Genomic DNA, 23,960 nt, shown 5'->3' on the forward strand with positions numbered 1-23,960 from the left:
ACCCAAGAGCAGCCCTCTCCCCTCCTGGGGGTTCCAGCAACTGGTATTTGCAAGCATTGCTGGCAGAGCAGAGCCAGGCTAGCCAGTTGCCATCGATAGCCCCTCTCCTCCTCCGTGAATCTGTCTCACCCTCTTTTAAAGCCATCCAAGTTGGTGGCCCTCACCGTCTCCTGTGGCAGGGAGTTCCACAGTTTAACCCTGGTCTGCATGAAAAGATTCCTTTTATCTGTCCCGAATCTTCCAAAACTCAGTGTCGGTGCATGTCCAAGAATTCTAGTGTGATGAGAGGTGGAGAAAAGCTGTTCCCTGCCCTCTCTCTCCATTCCAGGCCCCATCCTAAGAGCATAATAACAGTGTGTTGGATCTACAAAGGAGGAATGGATTTGTAAACTCAATGAATGTTTAATTTTGGCAAAATTAACTGCTATAATAAGAAATCAGTCGAATCAAAAATTTAAAAAAGGAGTAGAAATGTTTTGATGAATATATGGCAAAATATTGCTAAAAAAAAGATACGCTAATGTGCCTAGATTAAAATGTGAAGTACTGGATGGAAGAAAAATTAGTAAGGAAAGATAACAAGAATATATAGATGATTTGAGAAGATTGTAGAATGCAACGATTATTGTAAATTGTATAATGTGGAGAAAAGAATAATATGATGGATTGAGGATTGAGGAAATATAAATGTAAACGTATGGGGAGGAAATGGTGTTGGTTTTGGTACATCTGTATTGTAATATATGAAAACCAATAAATAAATAAATAAATAAATAAATAGGTAGGTGGTGCTGTGGGTTAAACCACAGAGCCTAGGACTTGCCGATCAGAAGGTCGGTGGTTCGAATCCCCGCGATGGGGTGAGCTCCCGTTGCTCGGTCCCTGCTCCTGCCCACCTAGCAGTTCGAAAGCACGTCAAAGTGCAAGTAGATGAATAGGTACCGCTCCAGTGGGAAGGTAAACGGCGTCTCCGTGCGCTGCTCTGGTTCGCCAGAAGCGGCTTAGTCCTGCTGGCCACATGACCCAGAAGCTGTACGCCGGCTCCCTTGGCCAGTAAAGCGAGATGAGCGCTGCAACCCCAGAGTCAGCCACAACTGGTCCTAATGGTCAGGGGTCCCTTTACCTAGGTAGGTAGATAGATGGAAAGATAGATAGATAGATGATAGATAGATAGATAGATAGATAGATAGATAGATGATAGATAGATATAGATAGATAGATAGATGATAGACAGATGAAAAAAGAATGTGTTGGATCAGGCCACAGGGGGCCCATCTAGTCCAGTGGCCAGTCAGATGCCGATTATGGGAGACCCATGGGCAGGATCCAGGCACAAGAGCCCCTCCCCTTCCATGTCTCCCTGGAACCGGGCATTCAGGAACATTTCTGCCCGAGGGCAGAGCACAGGCCTTGTGGCTCCTTGTCTCCTTAGGCAGACCTCTCCTTAGCCGCCTTCCCTCTCAACTGGCCCATCCCAAAGGCTGCCACACACACGGAGACCATCCTGGGAAAGCGACCCCATCTCCCCCACACGGCGTTTGCAGGGGGACAGGTAACGAAAGGAGCTCCAGGTCAGGGCTATCAGGTAACCTGCGCGCCGGAGACGACATTCCCCTTTCTGCTGGGATTTTGCAGAGGCTCTTTTGGCCCAGGTGTCTTTGCAACAGTGATACTCCCTTGGAAGGCGAGGCCTTTTCAGCCGGGGAAATGGAGCCGGGCGCAGCCTCATCGGGCGAGAAGTCCCTGGAGAGAAAAAGACAGAAGCAAATCAAAAGAGGGAGTTTTTTGTGTGTGAAGCAGAAGGAACAAACATATCACACCTGTCCTTTGTCTCCTGATTTTCCTTCCCACCACATTTTCCACCATCTTTTCTTCCTTTCCATGACCCCGCAATTCTTTCTCTCTTGCTGTTAAAACTGCTTCTCGATTCCAACTGGGTTGTTTGCAAGAGCTCTTGTGTCATCGGTTTAAAAGTCACCTTCGACGGTCAATGTGTGTAAAAAACCAGCAACTCTAAATAAAAGTAGTTTCCTCCCCACCCCAAAAAAATACTTTTAAGAACATGAGAAGATATGAAGAGCCTTCTGAAGGCGACTCATCAACTCCAGGCTCCTGTCCTCACAGTGACCAGGCAGATGATAATTATAAGAAACCTGCAAGCAGGATGATAATAATAATAATAATAATAATAATAATAATAATAATAATAATAATAATTTTATTTATACCCCACCCTTCCTGGTTCAAAAACCGGGCTCAGGGCGGCTAACAACAAATTTAAAACACTTAATTATAAAATCAGCATAAAATACAGTATAAAAACATGAATAACAATAAAATTCAAAATTCAAAAATCAATTTAGGGGAAATGAGCATTAGATAATCCCCAGGGCTAGCTGGCTGAATTGGTCCTACTTGGGCCAGCGAGGAGACCAGGGGAGAATTAGCTGTGGGGTCTCAGAGCGGGTGAGGGAAGGGAAGGGAAATAAAAGATCAGGCTGAATTCAAATTAAAGGCCAGGCGGAATAGCTCTGTCTTACAGGCCCTGCGGAAGGAGGTTAAATCCTGCAGGGCCTGGTCTCCTGGGACAGAGCATTCCACCAGGTCGGAGCCACCACTGAGAAGGCCCTGGCCCTGGTGGAGGATAGTCTGACTTCCTTAGGGCCCGGGACCTCTAAACTGTGGTTATTCATGGACCTTAAGGTCCTCTGTGGGGCAGACCAGGAGAGGCGGTCCTGTAGAATACAGGACTCTCCCCTCCTGTGGCTTCCAGCAAATGGGATTCATGAGTATTGCTGCCTCTGACTGTGAAGACAGAGCACAGCCATCCTAGCTAGCAGCCATCCATAGCCCTCTGCTTCCATGAATTTGTCCAGTTCTCTTTCAAAGCCCTCCGAATCAGTGGCCATCACTGCCTGCTGTGGGAGGGAGTTCCGCAGTCCCACTCTGCTGCGAGAAGAAATAAAAATTCCATCCTGTCCGCAGAAAAGGGCCTTTTCGATTCCTTGCTCCGAAACAAACACACATGCAAGTGGGAGGCTTTTCTCCCCCGTTCCCTTTTCATCCTGACCCTTTCAAACATGCCGGGGGGGCTGGGGGGGCTGGGAGAAGAGTCTTTTAATGGAGATCCTACTACACAAGATAAAATGAGAAGCATCGAGGCCGAGGCAAGGAAGCCCTTTTCTGAAATGCCCGGGCCCTGGGTGGGATCCAAATGGCGAGAACAAGAGACGTTCTGTTTTCATTTGTGTCGTGTGTCTCCCCCCCCACCTCAAAACCTCCCCCCCCCACGACTGGACCTGGCTGAGCCACTGAGAGAGAGCTGCTTGTCTCAGCAAGAAGCCAGCATATCTCTCTCTCTCTCTCTCTCTCTCTCTCCTTTCTGCAATCCACACGAACCCCTGGTGACAAATTGCCCCCGCCTGATCAACTTGGATCTCGGGCAACCTGACAGGTATCCTTCTTGACAGAGCTGGCTGGGAGGGAGCAGACATTGCATTTTGCAAGTGGCAGAGAGAGAGGGGGGGGGGGAGAGAGAGAGAGAGACGCACCATCAGCAGTTCTTCAAAGAAAGGAAAATATGGGAGAAGAGAAGAAGACAGGTGGAATCTTCCACTGTTGGTTTGGGAGTCTAGGAGGACAAAAGCATATCATAAGAGCCTGCTGGATCCGGCCAAAGGGTCGGCTGCCATGGAGGAGTGGGGGGAGGCCCCCCCCCAGGGAAGAGACTCAAGGGATTGGTGGTGGGACAGTGATGAGTGGTGGGAGGGAGAAGAAGGAGCAGACTGGGAGGAGGAAGAAGCAACAGGCTTTAGTGAGCAGGAAGAGGCTGTGGCAGAGAGCAGTGCAGACTCAGAGGCAGGAGCAGGAGGTGGAGAGGAGGGGACCAAGAGGCGGAGATCAGGCAGGCTGCTGAAGAAGACGGGGGGTCTCCACTGGCCCCCCAGGACATGAAGAGGGATGAAGAGGACAGAGACAAGGGAGAAAAAGTAAAGGAGCCCAAGGAACCAGGGGAGGAGTCTTAGAGAGCCTTGGGAAAGCAGTCCTCACAACTGCCTCATTGGGGGCAAGGCCTACTGGGAAGCGCTGCTGGGACCACTAGGCCTGTGCCGTTTCGGTTTCTTCGAATAAAGAGTTAACTGACACCTTGTGAGTTACTGCTGACCTGCCCCCCCCCAACTGCTGCCCTGACATAGGCCACCCATGTCCTTCCTGTCTTCACTGTGGCCCAATGTCCCAAAGAAGACAGGAATCCAGACAGACTGCCTCTCCACCTGGAAGTTCCATGAGAACAGAAGTAGAGCCTGGCTGCTGGATCAGGCCCATGCCCCATCTAGGCCAGCATCCTGTTCTCGCAGGGGCTGACCGGATGCCCATTAGGGGAAACCCACAAGCAGGATTCCAGCACAAGAGCAGGGGTCAGCAAACTTTTTCAGCAGGGGGCCGGTCCACTGTTCCTCAGACCTTGTGGGGGGCCGGACTATATTTTTTGGGGGGAGATGAACGCATTCCTATGCCCCACAAATAACCCAGAGATGCATTTTAAATAAAAGGACACATTCTGCTCATGTAAAAACACCCTGATTCTTGGACCGTCCGTGGGTTGGATTGAGAAGGCGATTGGGCCGGATCCAGCCCCTGGGCCTTAGGTTGCCCACCCATGAGCAACTCTCCTTTCCTGTGGACTAGATGGGCCCCCTGGGGCCTGATCCAGCTGAAGGGCTCCTCTTAGGTCCTTCAAAGCAGCTCCTCCCATCCTTCTCTCCCCCCCCCCCCACGATGCTTCAATTTTGTTCCCATCCTCTCAGCTGCTCCCTTCATTAAAAACTCATTGCTGCACTGTTGATTATTTCTGCTATGCAAACGTGGCCAGCAGAAAATGCATTATTAATTTGACACGGGGAAGGCAGGTGGGGGGCAGAGAGGGGCGAGTTACACAAGTCCTGCTGTCCTTCTGACGTTAAACTTGAGCGCAGCACACACCGCTCCCTCCTCCTTCCAGATTCACGCTACATAGGAACCGTGGAAGCTGCCGGCTGCCCAGTCAAACCATTGGCTCATATACCCCAGTATTGTCTACACCGGGGTCAGCAAACTTTTTCAGCAGGGGGCCGGTCCACTGTCCCTCAGACCTTGTGGGGGGCTGGGCTATATTTTGGAGGGGGGGAAATGAACGAATTCCTTTGCCCCACAGATAACCCAGAGATGCATTTTAATTAAAAGGAGACATTCTACTCATTTAAAAACACACTGATTCCCAGATCATCCGTGGGCCGGATTGAGAAGGTGATTGGGCTGGATCCGGCCCCCGGGCCTTAGTTTGCCAGTGGTGTCCAAACTTTTTTCAAAGAGGGCCAGATTTGATGAAGTGAAGGGCCATGAGGGCCGACCAAAGTTGTTAACCTTTTTTTTAGGACTGAAGTTGTTGAGGGTTTTTTTTAGGATTTTACCCCAGGAAATAAACTGCCACAGGGGCCGGATTAAACCAACTGAGGGGCTGGATCAGGCCCCTGAAACAGACTTTGGACATGCCTGGTCTACACTGACTGGCAGCAGCTCTCCAGGGGTTCAGGCAAGGAGTCTCTCCCAGCCCCACCTGGGAGATGCTGGGGGTTGATTCAGGGGCCTTCTGCATTCCAAGCAGCTGCTCTGGCAAAGACACAGGGTAGCTTCCAGAAATATAATCTGTGGAAAGACTTGAGGCCCATAAAGTTTTGGGGGCTGCTTGTGGGCATCTGGTTGGTGCCTGTGAGAGCATGATGCTGGACTAGACGGGGCCCCTTTGGCCAGGCTCTTCTTACGGAGCCTCCAGGTCTAGAGGCAGTCTATCTCCATTCCTATGTCCATAGGTATATTTGGTCACTGTGAGAAGAAGAGGCTGAACTAGACGGGCCCCCTTGGGCCTCATCCAGCTACAGGGCTCTTTTTCATGTTCTTCTTCATTTAATCTGCACAACAACGCTGTGAGGTGAGCTAGGCTGAGAGGAAGTGATTGGCCCAAGCTCAACCAGGGAGCTTTGTGGCTGAGTAGGGATTCGAAAGACGCCTGCTTCTTGGGAGAAAAGCAATGACAAACCAAGACGGCATCTTAAAAAGCAGAGACATCACCTTGCCAACAAAGGTCCATATAGTTCAAGCTATGGTTTTCCCAGTAGTGATGTATGGAAGTGAGAGCAGGACCACAAAGAAGGCTGATCGCCAAAGAATGGATGCTTTTGAATTCTGGTGCTGGAGGAGACTCTGGAGAGTCCCATGGACTGCAAGAAGATCAAACCTCTCCATTCTGAAGGAAATCATCCCTGAGTGCTCACTGGAAGGACAGATCCTGAAGCTGAGGCTCCAATACTTTGGCCACCTCATGAGAAGAGAAGACTCCCTGGAAAAGACCCTGATGTTGGGAAAGATTGAGGGCACAAGGAGAAGGGGACGACAGAGGACGAGATGGCTGGACAGTGTTCTCAAAGCTACCAGCGTGAGTTTGACCAAACTGCGGGAGGCAGTGGAAGACAGGAGTGCCTGGCCTGCTCTGGTCCAGGGGGTCACGAAGAGGCGGACACCACTAAACAACTAAACAACAACAAGGGATTCGAACCCTGGTTTTCCAGGTCTTCGTCTGACACTACACCACACTGGCTTTCCGAGAGACCTTCTACTCTCAGCCAGGAAGGACAAATTATGCACCATCCATTATGCAACCATCTGAGTGCCTCGCCGCTCCTGACAGCCTTGGAACTTTCTTCATACAGACGTGGATTTCATTTTGTGCCTATCTGGACATCTGAAGAGCTGATACCTATAGATATGTCTAAATTAAGAGGGCGGGATGGATGATTATTGAATCTTAATGTGAGCTGATTCTTTTGGTCACCTTCACTTTCTCTGTTCAATTCTTATTAAAATCAAGACTAAATAAATAATTGCAACGGAGTGACTGGCTGATGGCCAAACCAAAAGTCTTGGAAGGCGGTGAGCTTTCCTTCCTTGCAGATTTCTAAATCAGCTGGCCACCTGTCAGGGATTCTTGAGCTGTGAATCCTGCATCACAGGGGGTTAGAATAGATGACTCTTGGGGTTCCCTTCCAACCCTACAATTCTATGAACAACGGCAGCAGCAAGAACTCTCCTTCACTGGAGGTTTTCCAACAGATGCTGGATGGCCACCCATCAGTGATTCGTTAGCTGTGATTCCGGCACGACAGGGGGGTTGGACTAGATGGCCCCTGGGTACCCCTTTCAAGCCTACAATCCCATGATTCTATAAGAGCGTGACTGGCTGGTGGCCTGACGTTTCCCTTCTCCCCCCAGCGACACTCGGCGCACACCCGGCCCTCAGCGACACCCTCCTTGCAGTTCCAAAATCACGCCTGGTCGTGCGTTTTCGGGGAGGGGGCGGCGATGTTGGTTCTGCTTCGCCCGCCAGAGCTCCCCCTCCCGGTTCTCTCTTTAAGCCGAGACGGTGCAGCCTCGCCACCATTTAGCATCCCAGCCAAAGGACGTCCAGAGCCGTTGCCTTGGCGACGGCCGGGAAGTAAGGGTGCCTGGGAACGCGGTTGGGGGGGGGAGACTCCCATATATAGAGAGGGAGAGACTGACTCCGGGGCTGATGAGCTGCAGCTAAATTTAGGCGGAGGAGGGAAGGAGCAAGAGGCGCCGGGGATGTCATGCAGGGGGCCCCGGGCGAGATGGGCCCCGCCGGGGGGCGGCCACGGATCCTGCCCGGCCCTCCCTCTCCGCTCTCCGCGCTGCCGCTGACCTCCAGAGGCAGGACGCTTTCAGCACCACCAGGTGAGCGGACAGCGCCCTCGAGGGACCCAGCGGCCTTAGCAAAGGATGGAGGAGGAGGAGGATGCAGGGAGCGGGTTGCCAAGGAAACGAGCTCCTGGCGGTCCTTCCCGGGTGGGAGTGGGCTGGGAAGGAGGTCACGGAGAGAATAACCTTCTCAGGGGAAGCAGCCTTGAAAGTAGAAGTCTCTGGTTCAACCCCCCCCGGGGCATCTCCTCCAGGCAGGGTTGCTGAAACCCTGGCGAGCCACTGCTGCCGGTCAGTGTAGGCAGTATGGAGCTGGGTAGACCAATGGTCAGACCCGGTAGAAGGAAGGCAGCGCCCTCTGTTCCTGCGAGAGGGGTGGAGGTCTTACGGACGAGCTGGAAGGTGTGTGGAGGAGAGCAAATCAGGGGGGAAGGGGAGAATCAGGGAATGGTAGAGTTGGAAGGGTACTCCGAGGGTCATCTAGTCCAACCCCTGCAATGCAGGGATCCTACCCACAGGTGTCCCTGGGTGGGCTCGAACCACCAACCTTCTGGTTAACAGCCAGACGCCAGAGAAGAATGCATACTGCTCTATTTGGCCTTGGCCAGACCCCACCTGGAGTCCAGTGTCCAGTTCTGGGCGCCACAATTTAAGGAGGATATCCAGAAGCTGGAAGGTTGTTCAGAGGAGGGAGACCAAGATGATCCAGGGTCTGGAAACCAAGCCTTATAATAATAATAATATAATAATAATTTATTATTTATACCCTGCCCATCTGACTGGGCTTCCCCAGCCACTCTGGGCGGCTTCCAACAAAATATTAAAATACAGTAATGCATCAAACATTAACAGCTTCCCTAAACAGGGAGTTGGGGATCTTTAGCCTGGAGAAGAGACGACTGAGACGAGAGATGAGAGCCTTCTTCCGTTATCTGAAGGGCTGTTACATGGAAGAGGGAGCCGGCTTGTTTCCTGCAATCCAGTAGATTCCAAGGACAAGAAAGGAGATGTTGACTAAACATCAGGAAGAACTTTCTGACAGCAAGAGCTGTTTGGCAGCGGGACAGGCTTCCTCGCGAGGTGGTGGGCTCCCCTTCCTTGGAGGTTTTTAAGCAGAGGCTGGATGGCTGTCCGTCAGGGATTCTTCAGCTGTCATTGCAGGGGGTAGGACTAGATGACCCTTATGGCCCCCTTTGACTCTATGATTGTGTCTTACCTGCCCTGAAACTTGCCATAGCCAGTCTCCTCAGTTTAGGCTTATATATCTAGGAAGCTGCCTTGTACTGATTCAGAGCCTTAGGGTCCAGCTAACTCACTACTTGCTGCACTGACTGGCAGGCACCCTCTGGGGTCTCTCCCAGCCTTAGAAGGAGGCACTGGGGATTGAACGTGAACTGCCTGCAGAGCAAGTGCTCTAACCACTCAGCCAGTAGCTCTTCCCCTTTACATAAAGCAAGTTTCCAGTCCTCATGGTTCTGAGTTGCAGAGTATACTGTGAGGCCTTAACAGCAGATGAGGAGGGAAAGTCGTATCTCACTTCCCACCTCTTATGCTTCCTTTCCGTAAAATCTGCAAACTTATTTTTATTTAAAACTTTCATGTCCCACTCTCCATTGCAAGGGCAATTCCAGAGTGAGCTGCAAAGTAAAAATCAATGGTATCTCCTGTTTTAATTCTGAAAACAACAGCCATGGAAGAATCATAGAATCATAGAGTTGGAAGAGACCACAAGGGCCATCGAGTCCAACCCCCTGCCAAGCAGGAAACACCATCAGAGCAGATAGGGAAGACTGATAGGGAAGATAGGGAAGACTGGGGAATGGGAGAGAAAGGGCAAAAGAGAGCAGGGGAGAAAGGTCAATTTCCCTAAAAATCACAGAATTGTATATGCTTATTATGCCTTGTTTTATCCTGACCATAACAACTTTTTTAAGGCAGCAAAAGCAGAGAGGGAGTTTTTAAAGGGTCTCTTGCAAACTTCCTGAGAAGCCAGGGGCATGAACCAAGATCTCTCTTTTCATAAATATGTAAATTTTTAACATCTCATCTTTGCAAAACCAGCCGTGCAAAGTAGGATAAGCCTGATGGAGGGATATAATATGAAGGGGAGCCCTGAAGGCTTCAAGGGTGTTTTGGGTTTTGAACTGAAGCCTCTTGTCCAGATAAATGTGGATCTGCTCCCTTGTTTCCTTTTACAGCAACACTGCAAGGTAGCACAGCCAGAGGGAGGAAGAGGGCTGGTGGAGATATTTGGGTTTTGGACACCAGCCACTTCCCAATAGATATTTAAATCCTCTGTATTATTATGGATACTTCAGTCAGTCAGTTTCTTAACTGCCTTTCTAAAAACAACAACAACAAACCGAAGGTAACTTATAAAAATATGTAATATGCAGAGTTTAAAACCAGACAGTAAAACAAGAATTTATCCATATAATATTAAAAAGCCATGCATGCAATCCAATTTAAAGAAAAGCAAATATCAAGACCAGCAGAAAAAGAAAAAGCAACCAGTCCCATCGATGAAAACAGCAAAGAAAATATTTGACCCTGAGACGGAGGCCAGTCCTTCCCTATAATGTTATCCTTTTGACAACGACCCTGCAAGGTGGGAGAGGCTGAGGAGCAGCAGAGGGAGACCAAGGAAGGCCTAATTCTTTGAACACCAAGGGCAGCTGAACTCCTAAGAAGCTGCTTTCTGCAGTCAGGCCCTTCTTCCACTCTGAGCAGCAGCAACTCTCCCGGGTTTCAAACAAAGAGACCTTCCCACTCCTGCCTGGAGACATTGCTGGACCTTGAACCCATGACCTTCTGGGCTGCCACTGAACAACAGCCCTTCAGGACCCCTGTCCTCATGGCAGGGGGTGGACTAGATGAGCCCTTGGGCGCCTTCCTGCAATTCTATTATTCTATCTGCAAATCCTCGTGCCTGACAATTGTTCAGTCGGGTGAGCAGGAAGAGGCATGGCGGTTTTGCGGGGAGGCCATTCACCTTCTGGTGCATTTCATTTTTCAACAAGGAAGTTAAAATATGTAGGGAGACGGAAGGGGGGAAGGGGGGCAGTCAGGCTGCAAACTGAGGACCAGGCAAGGCCAGATGTTGGTGGGTTGGCAAGAGCAGGGAACCTTTTCTTCTCCACAGGAACATTGGTGTGTTGGGTGGGGTTGGCGGTTCTTAGGAAGGTCTCAGGGCTTGGGAACAACCTCCCACCCACCCACCAGCAACTGCAAACAGTTAAATCCTGACACAGGCGGCAAGCAGTTTCTATGGCGTTCTGCTTCCAATGGATCCTGGAAGCTCAGCTCAGCATCGGGAGATGATTCAGGATAGGACCCATATCCTTAGTAGTGGGAGCATAGGGGGTTTGATGGATTGGTGGGGGGCTCCCTGTGGCTTCCTACCCCCTTTTTCCTAAAGCTTTGGGGACCCTCAGAGTCCAGACAGTAGCCCCTCTCTCTCTCTGCAGTCAGATCATAGCAGCTATCCTTGGATTAAAGACGTAAGGACGTAAGAAAAGCGTGCTGTATCTGGCCAAAGTGAGTCTATCCAGTCCAGCCTCCTCTTCTCACAGTGGCCAAATCCCCCTAAGGTCCTAGGAGTTCAGATAGGCTGCCTCTGGGCCTGGAGGTTCCATAAAGACATCAGAAGAGTCTGGCTTCTGGATCAGGCCGAAGGGGGCCCGTCAAGTCCAGCCTCCTGTTCTCACAGTGGCCACCAGGTGCCTCTCTTGGGAAGCCTGCAAGCTGGACCCCAGCGCAAGAGCCCTTTCCTGTCTGCTGCCAGTCAGTGCAGACTATACTGGGCAGTGTGGGCCTCAGTGGTTTGACTCGGCATAAGGCTGCTTCCTGTGTCCCAGTCCCCAGTGAAAATAGGGGAACTCCTTGGGGGCTCAACACCCCCGTTCTCCTAAGGCTCTGCTCTGCTGCCACACTCGGAAGCAGCGATTCTTCTGAATGCCAGTCGCTAGGAAATGCAGGAAGGGAGAGGGCTCTCGTGGTGGAATCCTGCTTGTGGGTTTCCCACAATGGGCATCTGCTGGACTAGATGCCCTCCCCCCTTTGGCCTGATCTAGCAGCCAGGCTCTTCCTAGGTTCTTATGAACCTCCAAGCAGCAGCCAGCGGACAGCAAGGTTGAGCTACCAAGGACCACCAGCCAGGAGCCTAGGCTGATGGGCAAAGCATCAGGACCATGGAGAGAGCTTCCGGAGGGGAGCCTGAACACGGCTCAAAAATAAGAGGCAGCGTCCAAGGCGGGTATGTGAGGTCGCAGCTGAAGCGCATCAGGGGGTGCTGTGCGCATGCACACACACACACACCTCCCCAGGGCTGCTTGTTCCTCCTTCTCCTTGCCAGGAGGAGAAAGGGGAAGGGGCTGAAGTCCACACGCACCCAGTCTTGTCTCTGCCAGGGTGCTGGCATGGACTGGGTCCCAGATAGGAATGCGGGCATGAATGCAATGCAGGAGCAAGTCAGGAAAAGGAGGAATTCCAGCTGCAAAACAACACACATAAAAAACCCCACCTGGATTCTTTTTGGGCACCTCAATCTTTCACGGGCAGAGAAGGGTTCAAGAGGGGCTTCTAAGGGCCTGGATATGCAGGGCTCAGCCTTGGGGTACAGAGTTGGGCCCAGGGAGGTGTACCTGGGACCTTCGCCCCCAGACCTGTGAGTTAAAGCACTTGTCAACTTTGCAGCAATCTGTTCCTAGCGTTGCGTCTGACGTAAGAGAAGCACGCGGCCTCCTCTGCTCTGCGCTATGGGGAGGGGAGAGAGTCTACCTGCAAACCATCAAAACGAAAGGCGGGGGGGGCATCCTGTGGGGTCTGGGTCCCCTTGTGAGATTGGGCTTTAAAAGGCAGTGAATCCTGTAAATTAATTCTGACCCTTTTGAAAAAAACAAAGCAAAACACAATCTTTCTTCCATATTGAAACTCCTGCCGGTCAATTGACCCAAAAGTTCGGGTATCCTAAGAAAGCAAAGCACCTCTCAATCCCCTTTCTGCATCATTTTTAATGAACAGTCGAATTACAGGTTTGGAAGGGGCATCAAAGGGCCATCTAGTCCAACCCCCTGAAATGCAGGAACCACGGCTAAAGAATCTCTGACAGGCTGCCAGTCCAAGCTCTGCTTAAAAACTTCCAAGGGAAGAGAATCTGCCACCTTCTGAGGGAGTCTGTCCCACTGTCAAACAGCTCCTCCTGGCAGAAAGTTCTTAATGATATGTAGTCAGACTCTCTTTTATTGCCATTTAAATCGATTGATTTGGGTCCTCCACTCTGGACTCCTCCCTGCAGAAAGCTTCCCTGGAGCTTTCAAAGGAGAGGTTGGAAGCCCATCTGCCAGGGATTCTTCAGCTGTGAATCCTGAATTGCAGGGGGTTGGACTAGATGACCCTCAGGGTCCCCTCCGACCTTATAATACTCTGAGTCTATGAACACATTCTCAGGTGAGAGTGGCCTCTTTCCCCAAACACTGTCTATTAATAACCAAAGACAGACACGGTTTATCGGGAACGGGTGCAATTGTTCAATTATTGCTGCGGACGCAGTTTAAAAATAGAGCCGTGCTTAATCAGCTGAGCCATCTGGGCCTCAACAACACCCCCCCCCCCGCCCCCCGCCCCGCTCTCCTCGCAGCTTTGCCACCAGCCCTGCTGAGGGAGGCCCAGATCCGTGGGCCCAGATCAGGACAGGTAGCCTGGGAGGGAGTTGGGCGATCTCCTCCTCCAGCCTAAAGACCCGGAACAAGCCTTTAAACACGCATGGGAAACAAGCATGTGATTTGAAACTTTATAAGTGGTGTTTGCAACTTATTCCACAACAACAAACTGAGGCAGAGGGGGAAGGCTTGCATACTGCATTTTTTAAAAGGCCAAGTTTCTAGGCTTCGTGGTTGCAACTTCAGATTTTGAAGTGTGCAAGCCTTAGATCACATAGTTGAGCTGTGGAACTCCTTGCCACAGGAGGCATCGATAGCCACCAACCTGGGAGGCTTTAAAAGAGGATTAGACACATTCGTGGAGGAGAGGGCTATCAGTGGCTACTAGCCACAATGCCCAAGGTCTGCCCGCACAGATGGAGGCAGTCCGTGCTTTTGAATAGCCGTGTTGCTCAAAACCGCAGGAGGGCAGATCCTGCTCTTGGGATTCCCCTTGGGGCTACCGATTGCCCACTGTGAGGGCAGAATGCAGGACTAGAGGAGCCACAGGTCTGATCCAGAACGTTGCCTTTTTGACCTTCCTTTTCCTTCAAGCCCTTTTCTCAGTCTCTGTGTGCCTTGGAATAATTCCCCGCTCCCTTTAGTTTTTTTGGGCTTTGCCACCCTGCGCTCTTTCGGGAGGGAGGGCAGGATATAAATTTAGCATCACAGATTGCAGAGCTGGGGTCCCCATCCAGTCCGCCTCTTGCTGTGCAGGAATCACAGCTCAAGAATCCCAGTGACAGAAGCCAGCAGGAAGAGGCTCCCTCTTCTGTAAATTCCAGCATCCAGTGTCTCCCAGTGCAGAGAAACATGGCTGTTACGTAAACCCCACTTTTTCTGTGTTTACACCTGCAGAGGTAGGTGTGTGTGTGTGTTTTAAAAAATTGATGCCTGTCTAGGCACAATACCCACTTAGTGAGAGCCTTCCCCCCCCTCAATCCACGTCACCCTCTCCCTGAACCCACCATGCGAAAAGGATGCCAGTTTTAGCATCGGCATGTCCCACACCACACCCCCACGCAGGCAGTTTAAAAACACACAGGCGCAGGCCAGGAGCAGGGTGAATAATGCTAATGTTTTTGCAGCATGGGGCAGCACCATGAAGATGATATTTTCTGCAGCCAGCGATCCCTGGGAATAGGGATGGGCGATGTTGGGCCCGCGATGAATTGCGAAGTGGGTGCAGGAATGGTAGCAAAAAAATGTTTCCTGGGAGCAGTTAATGTTCCTGCAAGCACAATTAACAGAGCACTTTCTGGAGTCTCCAGGGTTCCCTGCAGGGCTGATTGGCTGACACCACTGGTCTGTTACATCAAAAATTCACAGAACAGAGCCTTGCAGGACCTTAAATAGGCCTGTTCTGCCACAAAGGCAACTGTGGGACCCTGGACTGCTTTCTCAGTGGCTATGGGTTCACAACATGGACTCTTCTCCATGTAATCTGGTGCCGCAATAAGCCTGAAAGGGCTTAAGGGGCCACAGAACTCACAGCATAATGGAATCATAGAGTTGTAAGGGTTCCCAGGGGTCATCTAGTCCAACCCCCAGCAAAGCAGAATTCACAACTGAAGCATCCCTGGCAGGTGGCTATCCAACCTCTGCTTAAAAACCTTGAAGGAAGGGGAGTCCACTGCCTTCCAAGGGAGACCATTCCACTGTTGAATTTTGAAATAATACTCTTGAATTTTTGCATATTATTCCGTCCTTCTCCTCACAGCCCACCTTCTGCTCCTCTCTCCAGCATCCTTGGATGTACAGAAGGTAGAACTGGCACCCTCTAGCATCTATTCTCGTTCCCAGGGACTAGGGTCCCGATCCCAGGAGATCAAAGCCTCTAAGCGTAACACCCACAGTCCAAACAAGTCGGGTCCAGAGCATCAGTCTTGGTCCAAACCTGGCGCAGAGGCAAGGTCACCATAATAAGGCTGGGTGGGTGCGGCTGGAGTGAAGAGCAAAATGCCAAAATCCTGTGTCTTGTATACTTTAGTTAAGATTTCTGCACTTCAGGGGGTTGGGCTAGATGACCCTTAGAGTCCCTTTCAGCTCTGCAGTTCTGTGATTCTATAATTCTGTGCTTCCTGAAGGTCCACGATCTTCCTCTGGGGGGTCTCTGATTGTCACCAGGTAAAGGCTGGATACAACCTCAAGAAAGGTCTCTCTAACAAGCCCCAGAGCACTAGCCGTGATTTGGCAAGCGGTTGCACTTTTCACAGTGAAGATTTAGGCATAAAAGGCTTAAAAATAAAGGAAAGGAGCGACACCCGCCTTGTGATTGCACAATCGCACCCTCAAATTTTGACACTTCTCTGCTTTTACCGTTTGAAGATAAAATGCTTCCGTTTTGTGGAACAGACAGCCTCGTCGCTGCTCCTGTTTCATCTTGTCTGCTTATTGCCTGGGTAGCAACTCGCACCCGGCTCCAACCATAGCCCTGTCTGCCAACTGGTGCAGGGTGGGCCTGGCATGGAGTCAGCGGGGAAGGGTTCCACGACTGGCCTCTGGTGGATGTAAAAGAGAGCACTGGAAAATTTTGCTGGCAAAAGGTCCCAGATTCGGTCCCCTTTGGGATCTCCAGGTAAGTTTGGGTAAAGACCCCCTGCCTGGAATATCCTCCAGAGCTGCTGCTGCTGCTGCCAGTCAGTGAAGGCAGAACTCAGCAAGATGGACCCCAATAGTCCAGCTCAGTATAAGGCAGCTCTCCTCAGGTAAACTCTTTATTCTGAATCATGAGGACTAGAATCCTGCTTTGCTTTTGAAGGGAGGGCCCCGTGTCAGTGGCAGAGCCCATGCTTGGCATGCAGAAGGCCCAGCCTCAGTCCCCACTAGCAGCTTCTCCAAGAAAGACTGGGAAAACACCCTTTTCCCGCCTGAAACCCCAGGGAGCTGCTGCCAGTCAGAGCAGCCAACACTAAACATTCAGCCACTTAATATTGAGGGGAAGTGCGTGGAACAGGTCTCGGTGTTTCGATTTCTGGGAATGAAGTTGAGAGACTACCTAACCTGGGGAGAAAACAGCAAAGACCTGATGAAGAGAGCACAGCAGGTTATATTTTCTGAGAATCCTCCGGAAAAACAATCTCTCCAAGGACCTGTTGATGGCATTTTACCATTGTACTGTGGAGAGTGTATTAACTTATGGTCTGTGTGTGTGGTTTGGGAGCTGCACGGCCAGGGGAAAAACAATGCTGTCCAGGGTTGTAAAGACTGCAGAGAGAATAATTGGGTGCCCTCTTCCCACCTTGGAGCAAATCTACGCTTCCAGGTGCCATAAGAAAGCTGCAGAGATAGCGCAGGATAGTGCGCACCCCGGAAATGATCTCTTTCAGCTTCTGCCTTCTGGAAGAAGGTCCAGGGTTAGAAAGACTAGGACTAGCCGCCTGAGAAACAGTTTCTACCCAAATGCGATTCTGGTTCTAAACGCAGCATAAGGGGTCTCTGTTGCATAGTGTATTTTAAAATGGGGTTTCAGAGTTTTTAGGGGGTTTTGAATGTTTTTCAATTTCATTGTTCTGCATGGGACAATGACAATAAAGATATCGTATATCATATATATATATATATATATATATATCGTAGTCAGTGGTCTGGCTCTTCACCAGGCAGCTTCCGGCACTAACGTGGCCTTGTGCGTTTCCCCCTCCGCAGACTCGGAGCCGCTGCCCGGGCCCCGCGAGCGCTAACATGGCAAAGGACAACTCGGCCTTCTCCTCCATCCATGAGCCCCTGGCGCCCGAAGCCAAGGTCCCGGGGCCCCAGCTCAAGCCGGCAGCCCTGCGGCGCCTGGGCGAGGAGCCCGAGAAGGCGGAGAAGAAGCGGGGTCGCCAGCGGTACGTCGAGAAGGATGGCAAGTGCAACGTCCAGCATGGCAACGTCCACGAGACCTACCGCTACCTGACGGACATTTTCACGACGCTGGTGGACCTCAAGTGGAGATTCAGCTTGCTGGTCTTCATCCTGGCTTACGCCAGCACCTGGCTGTTCTTCGGCCTCATCTGGTGGTTCATCGCCTACTGCCGAGGAGACCTGGACCACCTGGGCGACGACGCCTGGACGCCCTGCGTCAACAACCTCAACGGCTTCGTCTCGGCCTTCCTCTTCTCCATCGAGACGGAGACCACCATCGGCTACGGCCACCGGGTCATCACGGACAAATGCCCCGAGGGAATCATCCTGCTCTTGCTGCAGGCCATCCTGGGCTCCATGGTCAACGCCTTCATGGTGGGCTGCATGTTCGTCAAGATCTCGCAGCCCAACAAGCGGGCCGAGACCCTGGTCTTCTCCTCGCACGCCGTGGTCTCCCTGCGCGACGACCGCCTCTGCCTCATGTTCCGCGTGGGGGACCTGCGCAACTCGCACATCGTGGAGGCCTCCATCCGAGCCAAGCTCATCAAGTCCAAGCAGACCCAGGAAGGGGAGTTCATCCCCCTCAACCAGACAGACATCAACGTGGGCTTCGAGACCGGAGACGACCGCCTCTTCCTGGTCTCCCCGCTCATCATCAGCCATGAGATCAACGAGCACAGCCCCTTCTGGGAGGTCTCCCGGGAACAGCTCAAGAAGGACGACTTTGAGATCGTGGTCATCCTGGAGGGGATGGTGGAGGCCACAGGTAGGCGGGGGAGGGCCAGAAGGGAGGGAGGGAGGGAGGGGACCCCCCAAAATGATCCAACCCATAAGCCAACTTTTCTATCCCATCAGGACCTGCCCAGGCAATTGAGATGACACCTTTCCACAATGATTAATCGATGTCTGGATTGTTTCCAATTTTTATAGGATAATAATAAAATAATAATAATAATAATAATAATAATAATAATAATAATAATAATAATAATAATAATAATAATAATAATAATTTATTTATACCCCGCCCATCCGGCTGGGCTTCCCCAGCCACTCTGGGCAGTTTCCAGCAAAATATTAAAATACAGTAATGCATCAAACATTAAAAGCTTCCCTAAAAAAAGTTTCCCTATTGTACAGTTTTATGGTTTATTGCTGTAAACAGCTCAGAGAGAGAGAGAGAGAGAGAGAGATGGTGAGGATGATGATGATGATAATAATGATTTTCCTGCCTTCTCACCTGACAGGACTAAAGGCAGCTTACAGACAGAAACAAGAACAGCTAAAAACATAGAAAATTGATTATGAAAATACAATTAAACATTGAGAGAATATAAAACTATATACTATATATATATGAGCTCTATTAAAAACCACACCAGTAATTGCAATAAAAACAGCATGGCCCCAGGCCTTAAAAGCAGTCAGTTCCCAAACGCCTGTTTCCACCTCCCAGTGGAAGGGAAGGACAGCAAGGAGTTTCTCAGGGAGGCAGCTCCAAAGTTGTCTGGGAGCAGCCACCACCAAGAAGGCCCTGGGAGAACAGGCTGCTGGACTAGAGAGGCCACACTCTTCTTGCATTCTTAAGGCAGCTTCTCGTGTTCCTATTGAGCCTCAGCACCTTGCCCAGTGATGCTCCTGCAGGTGAGCTCGTGGGACTGAGCTGGGATAGAAGGCCCTAGGCCAGGGGTGGGCAACCTAAGGCCCGGGGGCCGGATCCAGCCCAATCGCCTTCTCAATCTGGCCTGTGGACGGTCTGGGAATCACCGTGTTTTTACATGATTAGAATGTGTCCTTTAAAATGCATCCCTGGGTTATTTGTGGGGCATATAAATTCGTTCATCCCCCCCCCCAAATATAGTCTGCCCCCCCCACATAGTCTGAGGGACGGTGGACGGGCCCACAGCTGAAAAAGGTTGCTGACCCCTGCACTAGGCAGTCCCTAAGCTAGAACTGGGCTCATGAGTAGATGGCATAGCTGTCAACTTGCAGATTTGAAAATAAGGGATCAGCAGGCAAAATAAGGGATTTTAGTCAACCAGCAGCCAAACGAAGCCTCAAGTGGTGGTTCCCGTAGCGCAGCAACCCAGCAAAGGGGACGCAGCAAGGAAAACACCGTCACCTCCTTACTGGGTGAGCAACGCAGCCAAGCAACACAGTTGGAGCCTCCCTCCTCCCTGGCCAGCAGGGAGGGAGGGAGAGGAGCTGCTTCCTTTGAAACCCAGGAAATTTAAGGGACATCATCAGTAAGGGACGGCAGCGGGACACGGCGCTGGGATAAGGGACTTTCCCACCAAATAAGGGACGCTTGACAGCTATGGTAGATGGGCGGCCAGAAACTGCCTTATCCCGAGTCAGACCATTGCTCCATCTAGCTACGCATTTCCTGCACTGACTGGCAGAGGCTCTCCTGAGTTTCAGACTTTGGGGTTTCTCCAAACCCTTCCCAGAGATGCCGGGGGGGTGTGTTGATCCTGGGACCTCCAGTGCTGGTTCCTACAGGCCTCCCCCCCCCCCCAAATAAACCAAGGTTCTAGTCCTCATGTTTCTGAGTCAGGCTATAGGTCCTTCTCACAGCGCTGAGCTGTGGCTGGTGGTGTGCAAATGGACCCAGAGCCTCAGGAACTTTCGAGGGGGGGGGAGCTTCACCTCCCAGGACCCTCCAGCATTGACTTCTCTCCCCTTCTCTGCCCCGTGTGCACTTGCATAAGCCTCCTGCTCTGGGCGCTGCTTGCAAAGGCTTCTGGCTCACGGATGTAGCGCCAGTGGGGTGTGTGTGTGTGTCAGGCTCTTAAGATCACTGGGCTTGGTTGGGGTGGGCTGGGGGCGAGGGGGGAGGGAGGGGAGACTCAAAGGACCAGCAGAGGACCCCCAATGGTCTGGCTCAGTATAAGGCAGCTTCCCATTTAAAACAGAACCATGAGGACTAGAACTTTGGGGTTTTTTTAGATGAAAGCCTCCATGGCAGAACAGCTGCTCTGCATGCAGAACGTCCCAGGCAGAAGTGGGGCTGCTTGCTCTTTCGGAAAACCTGGAGGGCCACTGCTGCCAGTCAGTGCAGACAGTACTTGTGCTACTTAAACTCAAGTCAAAGCGTTGGTGTGCTTTGAAGACTGGGGCGAGTGCTCTGCGGTTTCTCTCTTGGCTGCGCAATTTAGTGGGGCAATGAAGCCGTTTTCTGCTGATTAAGCTGCTTGGGCTATATAGACATTCAGGTGGCTAAGAATTTCTTCCTTTGATAGCATTTTCACCTGGTTTAGCTTGGTTTTCCCCTTTAATGACCATCCGAAAGATGGAAGAGATTGTTCTGTGGAGCCTCCTGAGACCTCCGGGTACAGGGCGGTATATAAATTCAATAATAAATGAGTAATAATAATAGGTGGACCCAGCAGTCAGTATATAAATCTAATAGATAAGGAACTAAATATGGGAGCATTCCTCAGGCGGCAGCAGTGGGGCAGGCGGGGGGCCTCCTCTTGGCTGAGGCAGGTGATTCAGCTCGCCTCATCGGTGGGCCGGCTCTGCTCTTTGTGTAGGAAGAAGCTCAGCAGGAGATGTGACAACTTGACTTAGGCAGGGGTCAGCAAACGTTTTCCGCAGGGTGCTGGTCCCTCAGACCTTGTGGTGGGTCAGACTATATTGGGAGGGGGGTGAACGAATTCCCATGCCCCACAAATAACCCAGAGATGCATTTTAAACAAAAGCACACATTCTACTTATGTAAAAAAAACGCTGATTCCTGGACTGTCCACAGGCTGGATTAAGAAGGCGATTGGGCCGGATCCGGCCCCTGGGCCTTAGTTTGCCTACCCATGACTCAGGGAAACAGTGGGCAGCTCATGTAAGATAGATCCCTGACGCAATAGGCAGGGAGTTCCAAGGGGTAGCTAAAAAGGTAAAGGGACCCCTGACCATTAGGTCCAGTCGTGGCCGACTCTGGGGTTGCGGCGCTCATCTCGCTTTACTGGCCGAAGGAGCCGGCGTGCAGCTTCCGGGTCATGTGGCCAGCAGGACTAAGCCGCTTCTGGCGAACCAGAGCAGCACACGGAAACGCCGTTTACCTTCCCGCCGGAGCGGTACCTATTTATCTACTTGCACTTTGACATGCTTTCAAACTGCTAGGTGGGCAGGAGCAGGGACCGAGCAACGGGCGCTCACCCTGACATTGCGGGGATTCGAACCGCCGACCTTCTGATCGGCAAGCCCTGGGCTCTGTGGTTTAACCCACAGCGCCACCCGCGTCCCTAAAAGGGTAGCTACGGCCATATATAAGATGGGTTTCATGCCAGGGCATTATGCGGCACCATCTCGGCCGGTCGAACGTCCGCCTCCAGCTGAAGGTGGCGTTTGGTGACTCTGTCCGTTCTGACTCAGTTTCCCCACTTTCTCTGCTTTGACCCCCCCCCCAGGGATGACCTGCCAAGCGCGAAGCTCGTACCTGATGGACGAGGTCCTGTGGGGCCACCGCTTCATGTCCGTCCTCTCTCTGGAGGATGGCTTCTACGAAGTGGACTACAACAGCTTCCACCAGACCTTTGAGGTGCCCACGCCCAGCTGCAGCGCCCGGGAACTGTCCGAGGCGGCCGCCCGCATGGATGCCCACCTCTACTGGTCCATTCCCAGCCGGCTGGACGAGAAGGTGGAGGAAGGGACCACCGAGAAAGCAGCAGTGGAAGAGGACGCGGACAAGGAGAGGAACGGGAACCTCGCCAGTGCCGAGAGCGAGTCCAAGGTCTGAGGGGGCCATGGGGAGAGGTGGCCGGGCCACTGCAGGAGGCCTCGCTCCAGGCACGCTTCCCAGTGAGGAGGAAGCATGGACAAGCCGCAGAGAGAGCGAGGCGACAGGGCAGCTGGCCGGAGAGCGAAAGGTGGATGTGGGGCTTCATCGATGGAGCAGAGAAGGGGCCCGGAAAGGATTCTTAATGACCCCCTTAAAAACCAGCTGTTCCCCCAAACCTCCAGATATCGTCAGACTCCAACGCCCAGCAGCCGGGATTTTGGACGGAGGGAGCTGTCGTCCGTTGGGGAGGGCCTGGGGTTGGGCAGGTTTGCCTTCCACACACACACACAAACCCTGACATTTGTATCTGTACAGCTAGACAATAAACCTGGGCAATAAAGAGGAAGGTGGAGTCTTGACTGGGGATCCCGGAGGTGGTCCAACTTCATGGGAAACTCTGGGGCTGGGAGGGATCTTTTGCAAGGGGGTGGAGAAAGGATGGGAGACGGCCCAAGAACCACCCCTATGAACCCGCCTTCCTTCCTCACAATCACAGAACTGTCAAATGGGAAGGGGCTTCTGAGGGTTCTCAACTCCCCAACGCAACGCAGGAATCACAGCTAAACCATCCCTGACGGATGGCCAGCCAACCTTCATTTAAATAACTTCCAGGGAAGCAGAGCCCACCACCTCCCGAGGAAGCCCATTCCACAGTCAGGCAGCTCTTAGCATCAGAAAATGATTCCTAATGTTTGGTGGGAATCTCCTGCCTTGGAAGTCCAGCAGGAAAAGGCAAGGGTCCTGTAAGACCTATTGCAGTCGTTAAGAGTCGTCAACAGGCTCATCTCAGCTATCTGCCAATCTCCCATTCCCACCACCCTTCTGAGTAATACCCCTCCCCACCTTCTCACTATATAGAAGGATCTGGCAACTTCTGTTTCAGAGTATCTGAAGAAGTGTGCATGTACACGAAAGCTCATACCAAGAACTAACTTAGTTGGTCTTTAAGGTGCTACTGGAAGGAATTTTTTTATTTTGACTATGGCAGACCAACACGGCTACCTATCTGTAGCTTTAAATATGAATGACTTACTCCTAGTCTTGCCTTGGTTCTCAGCTGCAGCATGTTGTGCAATGTCCAGACTCCTTATATTCAAAAGGGACTTTAATTTCATAAACATAACTGAGAATAACGTATCTACAATCTCATGTTTATTCACTGTTCCTTATAGAGAGATCCTGCACAAGATTCTCCCTATTAACATTTCAGGATCTTCCTCTGTCAGCTTCACTTCACACTGACAGGCACTCAGTATCCTGAATAAACCTCTCTCTAGCAGCCATTCTCCCTCACACACAGGGAGAGAGAAGAGCAGAAAAGGCAGTTAAAAAACGACAGTTGCTGGAATAACAGTCACAATGGAATGGAATGTCTTTCTCATGTGACTCACAGTCAGCCAATCACATGAGAGAGCTATAGCCAAACCATACTGAAAATAGACAGCAAATCCACCTAAGCAAACATCCCCATTTCAGGAAATTAGATCATTATCCGTAACATGGAAGCAGTAAAAACTATGGAGGTAAAATGTTTATATTTACAATAGAAACAGCTTCAGGCATGTGTCTGGGCCTGAGACAGTGGACAGCATGTCTATCCTCATGGCTACTCAAAGAAAGAGAAAGGGGGAGGGACAGGAAATTATATATGCCTTCCCAGGAGAGGAGAGGAAATGACATCACACGGAGCCCTCTCTACCAATTACGTTTCTATGGTCTGAGTCTTTGCCTATCAGCAATACAGCTCTGTGGGCTTCTGCACCTAAACTTACTAACTGGGAAGAATATATATTGTTGGATTTTGACCGCAACCTCCCCCACTCTCCCGCAGGAGGCAGTGACAACCAACAACTTGGATGGCTCTGCAAGGGGATGAGTCAAATTCA

General features: G+C 51.3%; 1 protein-coding gene across 1 annotated transcript; it reads left to right on the forward strand.

Annotated features, from left to right (window-relative positions):
- Positions 1 to 7,273: 7,273 nt before the first annotated feature.
- KCNJ9 (potassium inwardly rectifying channel subfamily J member 9) lies at positions 7,274 to 22,420 on the forward strand. Its single transcript, XM_082202380.1, has 3 exons — positions 7,274 to 7,785; positions 17,097 to 18,060; positions 21,704 to 22,420. Exons 2-3 carry the CDS (start codon positions 17,133 to 17,135, stop codon positions 22,030 to 22,032), a joined length of 1,257 nt encoding a protein of 418 aa, XP_082058506.1. The 5' UTR covers positions 7,274 to 7,785; positions 17,097 to 17,132; the 3' UTR covers positions 22,033 to 22,420.
- Positions 22,421 to 23,960: the final 1,540 nt, after the last annotated feature.

Source organism: Podarcis vaucheri, assembly GCF_965113315.1.
Source record: "Podarcis vaucheri genome assembly, chromosome: 16".
In the NCBI taxonomy this organism is placed as follows: Eukaryota; Metazoa; Chordata; class Lepidosauria; order Squamata; family Lacertidae; genus Podarcis; species Podarcis vaucheri.

What these genes read in the sequence shown, in the direction of transcription:
- KCNJ9 (XM_082202380.1), top strand. Translation starts at nt 17,133, where the DNA reads ATGGCAAAGGACAACTCGGCCTTCTCCTCCATCCATGAGCCCCTGGCG. An exon ending in GGGGATGGTGGAGGCCACAG is followed by an intron (nt 18,061 to 21,703) that starts GTAGGCGGGGGA and finishes CCCCCCCCCCAG; the next exon opens with GGATGACCTGCCAAGCGCGA.